The 10,908-nt window shown below is 35.3% G+C and overlaps 1 protein-coding gene across 1 annotated transcript; it reads right to left on the bottom strand.

Annotated features, from left to right (window-relative positions):
* Positions 1–9,377: 9,377 nt before the first annotated feature.
* Positions 9,378–10,573, bottom strand: LOC106304207 (S-alkyl-thiohydroximate lyase SUR1-like). The gene is made up of 4 exons (XM_013740604.1): positions 10,500–10,573; positions 9,791–10,039; positions 9,633–9,726; positions 9,378–9,569 (listed from the first exon to the last, which is right to left on the bottom strand). The coding sequence occupies exons 2-4, from the start codon at positions 9,995–9,997 to the stop codon at positions 9,412–9,414; spliced, it is 459 nt and encodes a 152-aa protein (XP_013596058.1). The 5' UTR covers positions 9,998–10,039; positions 10,500–10,573; the 3' UTR covers positions 9,378–9,411.
* Between the last annotated feature and the right edge of the window lie 335 nt (positions 10,574–10,908).

Below are 10,908 nucleotides of genomic sequence, written 5' to 3'. Positions count from 1 at the left end.
CTGAGGGTTAAAGAAAGACACGAGATTTTACCTTGAAATCACTCTTGGTTGAAAACGAGCAATTGTTTCGTCTCTTCGATTTAAAGGCGGAGACAGAGGTGAAATCGGATTCAGGGTTCCTCTTGTCTTACAGAGACGACGGCGATTCAGGTGGAGGTGACGAAATGGAAGGAGGCTTTGGCAGAGAAGAAGTTGTCGGAGGCGGAAGTGAAAGAGAGGTGTCCGATTTGGTGTTGTCGCAAACGAAGGAGACGACTTTCTCCAGTCTCGATCAAAAGGTTTTGTTTTTCTTTATAAAAAAAATAAACATTTTCCTACTAATAATTTCCTATGGCAATCTCGTGAAAAATGAAAGAGAGACTGGTTTTTTGGTATTTTCGGTTGCTCGGTGCTTTAGTCTAATAATTACAAAAGTTTATGAGTTAGTCTAGTAATTACGTGTATGATTTGAGTCATTCTAGGTAATTTCTCATTTATATTTAGGATCTGAAATGGGAAAATGGAATGTGTTGGTAGTAATGATAATGATGGTGACGACTGTTATGGTAGTCACCGTAGAATCCGACAACGCAACTGATTGGATGCGTTGTTTCCGTAGCTGTTCTGTACCTTGTGAAGATCACAATGGTAATTGTTTTGAATGTTGTAAAATCAAATGTGGTGGTCCAAACCCTCCTCATGGTCCGGGAGGACCCCCTGCTCATAGTTTCCGACGGTACAAATCTTTCTATTCCTTTCATCTACACTTCTTAATGAATGTATTATTGTTTCACACAGTAAATTCTAAACTTATATATGGTTTGTTTGCACAAACAGAAATTCATATGGGATGGCATATGTGGACGTTTGCAAAAAGAAAAAATGATAAGGGATGTTTATGGACGAATTCTGATCATTTTCTTTGTATGATGTAACGTTGAAATAAATTGACCCTATTTCGTATTAATTCAAATTTATTTTAGTAATATTATTATAATATAAATAATTATTCAGGGGAAATTCTACTTTTTCTCAAAGTTGATACCAATTTTCAAATTTAATTTTAAATGATAACTATTTTCATAAATATCTTAAATTTTTTATGAAAAAGAAAAAAACTAACCTTTTAAAATCATTTATAAATGTTTAAAAATATTTAAATAAGTTTATAAACCCAATTCCATCCTAAATACTAAACCTAAACAATAATCAATAAACCTTAAATCCAAATGTTAAATATTTTTATTTAGTGTATTTTTTAAAAATGGTATCCAATTTAGTGTATTTCAAACATTTTTTCTTTAATTAACCAGTTCTTTTAATCTGTTTTACACATGATAAATTTATTATTTGATGTAGTAATTTAATTAATCATGATATATATACATATATATTATATAAATAAAAATTTACTTAATATTTATTTATAATAATATTTAATCATGATATATATGCAACTTTAGAAAATATATGATTTTTTTAGTTATTTTGTGTCAAATTTAATATAATGGAAATAACGAGTTCTATGTATATTATAAAATTTGAGTAGTATTTTTTTATTATAAATATCACGTATGATTGAGGTTATTTTCAAAATTGTACTTATGTTTTAGTGGTATAAATGTCTATGTCAAGCATTATTATCATTTTTCAATTAGTCATAGTGATGCGGCCATCAGATCAGCAACTGAACCAGAGGTCAACCCAAAGCCCTACTCAACCAGCCTAGGCACCAGCCTGGACATACGTTCACTAAAAACTCCATATCTTACAAACCAGGAGGGTTTAAATGACGAGGCTAATTTTTATGGATTCTACATTCAAGAAGAAGTCCAGCCAATTGGAATCGGGCCAAAAGATTCACCGAGTAAGAAGTTATGAATTTTACAAGTCAGAGGTTTCTCAACCCATCTATCTGCGAGTACCCGACTTTAGAAGATGATTCAAGCCCAATGAAGAATTGGCCTGAAGCAAATCCCATCATAGGAGTCAAGAGAAGTTTATCATATTTCCAGAAAGCCCAAGATCAGGAGAAATGGCCATAGAATTATGAAATTATGATTCAATCTCCAAAACCGGCCAAACCAGTTCTGCACTTGCCTCAATTGGAAGCTAGCCGGTTCAATCAGCTTCAAACCAGAAATTGGCGACCAGGAGATCAATCTATACATTCAGGAAGTCTATCCAGAGATCCATAAGAGTTCTACAAGTTCGTACCATGCACCAGTAACCATTGGATCAGGAGGATCCTCATTTACTCAAACCTGCCTTATTTGGAGCAAACCGACATTAATGTCCAACAGCTCTTTTCTCTTCAGATCAGGCACGACATCAGTAACTATCAAGCACCCAGGAAGATCCCAAGGAATCTCTCTTATCCTCTTAAACCGTCCAGGTTCAAGAAGAATCAAGTTTCTCACTTGGAGCCAAAATCCCATAAAAGGCTCCAACGGTAGGTTTCCGATTTTGTTAGTTTGCTTGATTTGTTTCCTTTCTTTTCTTCTTATGAACGTTAGACTTAGTTTCCAGAGCATTATATAAGCTCTTAGATAGTCATTGTAAAGAACACCCTCAGTCACCAAGTTAATAAAAAGTTTATTCAGTTTTTTTATCAAAGATTGTTCTTTGTATAAAATATCGGTCTTTAGGATTCAAAGAGAGATTCTTTGTTGTTCTATTGATTTCGTGAGTCTAATTTGGTATCTGAGCCGAAAGGTTCTTGAGTCAGGTCCATTCTATCCTTGCACCATTCATCTTCCTTGCATTTGTTTCATCAGTAAACCAAAAAGCCATAAAAACAGTTTTTGCATTGTTATTGTTCTTAAGAAAAGAAAAAAAACAAAAGAGAAGAAGTTTCTTGCATTTGATTCACGAAAATTTGAAAAAGAAATCTCATATTGTGTTTGCATTCATTCTCCAGCTCCACTTGCCATTTTTAGATTTTGTGCATTCATTTAAAAAAAAAAATGCATTCCATATTTGTTTCTTGTTTGACTCTTGCATAAAAATAAAAAGGCCTAGCATTTTATTTTCGTGCATACCGTATTTGTTTCATAAGTTTGTTATTTACATTCAAAAAAAAAAATCATTCATATTGCTTGCATTTGTTTTTCCATCTTATAAACCGAAAACCCATAAAAAATTGTCTTTTGTTTCAAGTATTGTTTCTGCGTTTGTTCTTGTGTTCTTACTGTTCATACTTTTCAAAAGCCACGAACAAGAAAAGAAAAAGTTGTGTTTTATTCATTAAAAAAAATCAAAAATCCCAAAAGAAAAGTGTTTGTTTCCCTTTTGTTTTGTTTCCATAATCGAAAATCCCATAAAAATTGTCATTTTGAATTTGTTTCCTTTGTTTGCATATCCTTCAAAAAAAAAAAAAAATCCTAGTTATTTTATTAGACCATTTTTAGTTGAAGTAATTTTTGCATATCATATTGCTGCATTTAAAAAAAAAAATCATTCATCATAAGTTTGAATCATTTGTTTCTTATTGTTAGGTTTATTGCATTTCTTAAACTAAAAACTCAAAAAAAATATCCTTGTTAGTTTGTTTCCATATTTTCTTTCCATTTATTTTTCATAGCATCCCATACTGATTTATTTCGTGCTTGCATCAAGAAAATAAAAAAAAAATGATATAGAGCATAGTTCATATCATTTGTATCTTGTTAGTTTAATTGTTGCATCTTAAGAAAATTCAAAAAAAATATCAGTATTAGTTTGCTTTCCATATTTTATTTCCATTTGTATTTATTATCATCTCATATTGTTTCATTTCGAGATTTCATTGAGAAAACCAAAAGAAAAATCATTTTTTTTGTATAGCTATTTCATTTCGGTTCATAGTTGCCTAATTTCTCGGTTTAAGTAAAATAGTTTGCATTATTCATTTGGTTTGACTAGAACTTCCCATATCTTCACTTGATCTTTAAGATTGATCTCAGGGATAAATGGGAGAGGCAGCACACGGCCAAGCTCTAATAGTTTCTCAAAAACAACTACTGATTGCTATGCGAGAAATAGAAGATCAAATGGCCCGGTTAGAAGAAAGAAGCAATATGTCTAGGAGAAAGACGCAAGGCCGAGGACCACCACATGAAGAAACAAGATTTGGAGATGCACCAGAGGATGGCTATGTTGAGCCTAAGCCACCATATCCTTCATGGATCACCCCACACCATACTTCTTCAACTCATAAATACTTAACTCATTCTTATCTTGATTTTAAATCTGTTAATGAAGTTAAGATTTATTATTTTTCAGGAAGCAGTTGGCCAGATGACTATCTCTCATGGGAAAGAACCATGTATGATTGGTTTTCATACCATGGCGTGCCAAAGAAAGAAAAGCTGAGCCATGCCATCAAACAACTCACCGGAAGTGCATACAAATGGTGGAAAGGTGTAGATGGTGCAAGATGGAAGAGTCAAAGAGAGACTATCAAAACGTGGGAAGATCTTAAAGATGCCATGATCAGGAAGTATGCATCCTCACTTCCAACACCAGATATTAGACAAAAGGTACCCAAGGAGGTTTTCAAGCCATGGGTCTAAAGGGGCAAAGAGGGTTGTACCACAACAAGGCCATAGAAGCTTAATCCATCAAGACCAGATTTGGCCAAACAAGAGGCCCACGGTTTTATATGATCAATACCAGCCTTATGAGGTCCCAAAGGCCATGGAGAAAAAGAACTTTGTCAGCCAAGACACATTGGCCAGACACAAAGAAAAATCAGACAAACCGATTTTTCAAGAAAAGGCCAAGGTAAGTCTTAAGTCTAAGAGACAAGGAGATTTTAAACCCAAAGAAAGAAGAGCCATCAAGCCAAGGTAAGTCTTCTAAATCTGAGGATTTAAAATATCAGACATGTTATAGATGTCATAAGAAAGGACACTATGCTGTAGTTTGTCCTACTAAGCAAGTATTGATAGAAACATCAATACAAAAGAAAACAGATTTATCTATGAAGAGTGATAGTTTTATTCAATCTGATTTATTGGTTCCAAATTCTTGTGTAATGCACTTGTCTTTGTCAAAAGGTGTTGTAACAGGAATTAAAGAGCATGAATTCAAAGGAGAGGAGCCACCAGGCGCCACACCAGTGATGAACCAGGAGAAGGTTCAAGACACAATGCAGTTCATGTTGCTTAAAGAAGCAAAACCAGTAAATAAAGTATCAAACCAAGGTAAGTGTCAAACACCACCTAGAGATACTGGTATTGACGTGTGCGAGGAAAGAACCAGACCATAAGCTCAGCCATGAACCACCTCCCAATTGGAAGCCTAAAATTGAACTAAGTGTTGTTCAAAAACCAAGGCTTAAGGTAAGTTTCTCTGATCTTAAAACGTCCAAGACACTTGATTATCCAGATATAATGCACTTGTCTTTGCCAAAAAGTTTTGATCCAGGAATAAAAGAAGTTGAAGTTCATAACCACCAAGGTCAAAAGATGCAAAGAAGGCAGCAAACAAAAACAAGTTGTCCAAAGAAGAAAATCATTCTTCAACTTGTGGAAGCAATCAAAGTAAGTCTGGAAATTTCAAATTATTTTTATCAGCGTCCAAACACAGATATAATACACTTGCTTTTTGTCCAAAAAGTTGAGAATTTTTCAGGTTGCAAAGAAGAAACCTTCAAAGAAATCCCACCGGATAATCTTTTGTTGCTAGGAGAATCAACTCAAATGGAGACCAGAAACGTGGCCACCAAGACTTTGAAGGACCATCCACACCAGAAGAGATGCAATGGCCATAAACATAGAAGAGGCGTGATCCTTTCATATCTGTCCAAAGAAGAGCCACCAGATGCATCATGCATCACCAAACTGAAATTATATCAAGGTAAGGGTCTAAACTCTCAAAAGAGAATGAAACCTAACTTGCTCTATCTTGTTACAGGTTATCCAGTTTCGATGACGAAACTTTGTCAAGGGGGAGGGTATGATGCAGCCATCAGATCAGCAACTGAACCAGAGGTCAACCCAAAGCCCTACTCAACCAGCCAAGGCGCCAGCCAGGACATACGTTCACTAAAAACGCCATATCTTACAAACCAGGAAGGTTTAAATGACGAGGATAATTTTTATGGATTCTATATTAAAGAAGGAGTCCAGTCCAATTATAATCGGGCCAAAGTATTCACGGAGCAAGAAGTTATGAATTTTACAAGTCACAGGTTTCTCAACCCGTCCATTTGCGAGTACCCGACTTTAGAAGAAGATTCAAGCCCAATGAAGAATTGGCCTGAAGCAAAGCCCATAATAGGAGTCAAGAGAAGTTTATCATATTTCCAGAAAGCCCAAGATCAGGAGAAATGGCCATAGAATTATGAAATTATGATTCAATCTCCAAAACCGGCCAAACCAGTTCTGCCCTTGCCTCAATTGGAAGCTAGCCGGTTCAATCAGCTTCAAACCAGAAATTGGCGACCAGGAGATCAATCTATACATTCAGGAAGTCTATACAGAGATCCAGAAGAGTTCTACAAGTTCATACCATGCACCATCAACCATTGGATCAGGAGGATCCTCATTTACTCAAACCTGCCTTATTTGGAGCAAACCGACATTAATGTCCAACAGCTCTTTTCTCTTCAGATCAGGCACGACATCAGTACCTATCAAGAACCCAGGAAGATCTCAAGGAAGCTCTCTTATCCTCTCAAACCGTCCAGGTTCAAGAAGAATCAAGTTTCTCACTTTGAGCCAAAATCCCATAAAAGGCTCCAACGGCTAGTTTCCGATTTTGTTAGTTTGCTTGATTTGTTTCCTTTCTTTTCTTCTTATGAACGTTAGACTTAGTTTCCAGAGAATTATATAAGCTCTTAGATAGTCATTGTAAAGAACACCCACAGTCACCAAGTTAATAAAAAGTTTATTCAGTTTTTTATCAAAGATTATTCTTTGTATAAAATATCGGTCTTTAGGATTCAAAGAGAGATTCTTTGCTGTTCTATTGATTTCGTGAGTCTAGTTTAATTGTGCAAATCAAATAAGCTCAGTACACAGATTGAGAGAGTCAATCACATTGCCCCATCATTCCATCAGAATGAGAGATTCAATCAAACTCTCATCCGCAAATCCACTTCAATCCATCATCTGATCAAGCTGAGAGTGATACACATATCCAGCAGCTTGATTCCGCCAATTCTATCCTTTCTTTCAGCTTATTATTCTTGTTTTATTCATATCATAATCTTCATCTCATTCATTCTTCATTTGGTTTCAGGTTATCAAGTCAGATTCTATACATATCGACCAATAGATCACATCTTTGGTTGATCCGATTTGAACCTCCAACAACCATTTGGGCGACCCAGCTTCCAGCCTGTAACATTTGGTATCAGAGCCGAAAGGTTCTTGAGTCAGGTCCATTCTATCCTTGCATCATTCATCTTCCTTGCATTTGTTTCATCAGTAAATCAAAAAGCCATAAAAATAGTTTTTTGCATTGTTATTGTTCTTAAGAAAAGAAAAAAAACAAAAGAGAAAAATTTTCTTGCATTTGATTCACAAAAATTTGAAAAAGAAATCTCATATTGTGTTTGCATTCATTCCCCAGCTCCACTTGCCATTTTTAGATTTTGTGCATTCATTTAAAAAAAAATCTGCATTCCATATTTGTTTCTTGTTTGACTCTTGCATTAAAATAAAAAGGCCTAGCAATTTATTTTCGTGCATACCATATTTGTCTCATAAGTTTGTTATTTGCATTAAAAAAAAAAAAATTTCATATTGCTTGCATTTGTTTTTCCATCTTATAAACCGAAAACCCATAAAAAACTGTATTTTGTTTCAAGTATTGTTTCTGCGTTTGTTCTTGTGTTCTTGCGGTTCATACTTTTCAAAAGCCACGAACAAGAAAAGAAAAAGTTGTGTTTGATTCATTAAAAAAAATCAAAAATCTCAAAAGAAAAGTGTTTGTTTCCTTTTTGTTTTGTTTCCATAATCGAAAACCCATAAAAATTGTTGTTTTGAATTTGTTTCCATTTTCTTTTACATTGCATATCAAGTCAAACAAAAAAAAAAAAAATCATCCTAGTTATTGTATCATAGCATATTAGTTGATCCTTTCGTGATTGCATCAGAAAAGAAAAATACATATTTAAGAGCATAGTTCATATTGTTTGCATATTGTTGGTTTAATTGTTGCATCTTAAGAAAATTCAAACAAAAATCAGTATTAGTTTTCTTTCCATAATTTCTCATCAGTGTGTTTATGATCATCCCATATTATTTTATTTCGGGATTGCATCCAGAAAACCAAAGAAAAATATTGCATCTTAGATTATTTCATTTCGGTCCATTCCTTGCATATTTATCGGTTTAGGTTAAAATAGTTTGCATTGTTTCATTGTTCTTATGCTCGGCCAAAACTTCTCATACTTCACCATAGTTTTTTGTCTTCATGGCATGACGTGTACAGAGACCCTTAAGTCTCTCAAGTGCATCCTCGATCATATAAGCTTCTGGGAGTTAGCATCGAATCCCATATCAAGATTCTTGTTTCTTGGTTTTCTTTTGCTTTACCTGGTTAGAAACACAAGGTTTTCGTCTCTGGCGAGTATCACGCAGAAATCAACGTCTTCGTTGATGTTCTACACCAATGACAACTCCAGTTTTGTCAACGGTAAGTGAAACTCTTAATATGGGTGTATTAAATATTCATCTTTCGAGTACTCGTGAATTACAAATAAGTACTTCGGAATATTTAAGAACTATTTATCGAATAATAATTTACTATAAGTTACAAAAAAAATTTTTTTACTATAAATGAACAAGAGGATTTATTTTGTTTACTCTGCTAAGAACATATGAGTTAATATAAACGAAATATTTGTGAATATTATAAAAAAAAAGAATGAATAAGAACATGAATCTCTCGATATAGCAAATATTATTTATTTTTCACAACAACATTTTTTTTTTGTCTCTGAGCAGATAACGGATAATTATTTCATACTTGTTATTTATTTTGCATTTGCAAGTATTTAAATTCTATAGATTGATGCCCAATTACAACAAACAATCGATTCACAAAATATGTCATCTGTTACTTCTATTGTCGATTTGAAACCGTTCAAAACCAGCTGGGCGATCAAGGTGAAGGTTATTGGATTGTGGAAACAAACAACTGGTGGTGGTGGTGAGACCATTGATATGGTTCTGTGCGATGTTAAGGTTTGGATGTTTTTTTTTTAAAACATTTCCCATGTACGGTTTCTTTGGATGTTCAAAATATTGAATCATGTCCAGTTTAAAAAATCTCAACTTCATTGCCTAACCCCGCGCAAGGCGCAGATCTTATCCTAGTTAGATAATAAAACAGAAGGGAATGGGAAAGGCATGATATATGACAAGAACATCCCCCTGGCACATTGTACGTACATTGGGGGCGTGTACAATCCATGTAATATCCACTATCCCGACACTATCACTCATTTTCAACGCTTGAAGGTGACTCAGTTTCTGTATCTGTCTTCTTGGTATGGCGTGTACAGAAACCCTTGAGTCTCTCAAGTGCATCCTCAAGCATATGAGCTTCCACTCCGATAGTTATCCTCATCCAGTTCTTCACCCCCAGAGCCTCTCCTGCAAACGAAATCTATTATTAGTATCAAATCCCATATCGAGATTCATGTTATTTTGCTTTACCTGGAAGAAACACGAGGTTTTCCTCTCTGGCCAGCTTCACGCAAAAATCAATGTCATCCTTGATGCCATCCAACAATGACAGCTCAAGCTTTGTCTGCAGTAAGTAAAACTGTTAATATCGAGAATGCTTATCTGTTAATCAGGTTCTAAAGCCGTACCAATAGATAAGTGCAAGACTCGGGTTTCTTGGGACAGACGACGCAGCGAATATCCTTGAGCCTATCACACACCAAATCGACATTATGCCGGAGGGGAGGACGTTGGGCCTCGATACAGGTGCGGAAGCAAGGATAGACGGAAGGATCTTCATGGCCGAGGGGCAAGATAGTCTTTTTAACGTCCTTCCTGCAGTTGTCGAAGAGCATGTAAATAACGCCTCTCAGCGTTACGGTCGAGGCTTTCGCGGCCTGAAGGTTTATGTCATCTGATTTTCAAGCGTGTGATGAAGACTCTAAATGGTTTAGAGGTGTAGACTCAAGCTTAGTAAACATGTGAGAGGCACGTGTGGATATTACTTCTCTCAGCCAATCAGAAGAGAGTTCTTCTTTACATTGTATCTTCTTCGTGAGAGAGAGTTCGAGAATCTACTAGAGTTGTAACAGAAAGAAGAGAGAGGTGGAGAGAGATACGATTGAGAGAGAGAGAAAGCTTGAGAGAGTTAGGTGATTGTAAAGACTTTTATTCATCACACATATCTAGTGAATTTCCGGGAATCTCCGGTCCGGTGAGTATAGCGGCTTCTCTGACTGCGGTGAACACCGGGTAAACAATCTTGTGTGTCTCTTTCGTTTTACTTTCGTTCTTGATTGATTGTGCTTAGATCGATCTCCAAATCCGAGTAGATTCTTGATAGGAATCGCACACGGCCTTATCAGCTCCACCGAACCGCCAAACAGTACCGTGGCCATTCTGCGTTTGCGTTTTGGGCACAAAATCATGCAAATTATACACATTTAATTATATCTTATCAACGACTAAATAGATTGTCAGTGATACCAATAATACATGAAGCAGTTAAAATATTTACTTATTCAAAATTGATGAATAATTTTGTTGAACAAAAGAAAAAAAAATTAATGACATTTCGTATTATTCTGACTGTATACTTAAATATACATAATAATTATATTTAATAGGAGTAGTTTTTTGATGCGTTTTAGACACCAGTTTCAATCTAGACCTACATTGCATGGAAGCCTGTTCTCAGTCATGGGTCCTGGTTCCGAAGCGAAAACGGAGTTGAAAGCGCACGAAACCGGTCAGAATCGCAATTCCA

The sequence above is a fragment of the Brassica oleracea genome, chromosome C7 (genome assembly GCF_000695525.1).
Source record: "Brassica oleracea var. oleracea cultivar TO1000 chromosome C7, BOL, whole genome shotgun sequence".
Classification (NCBI taxonomy): domain Eukaryota; kingdom Viridiplantae; phylum Streptophyta; class Magnoliopsida; order Brassicales; family Brassicaceae; genus Brassica; species Brassica oleracea.
Note: the sequence above shows the minus strand (reverse complement) of the source record. Positions and strands in the feature narration are given on the sequence as shown.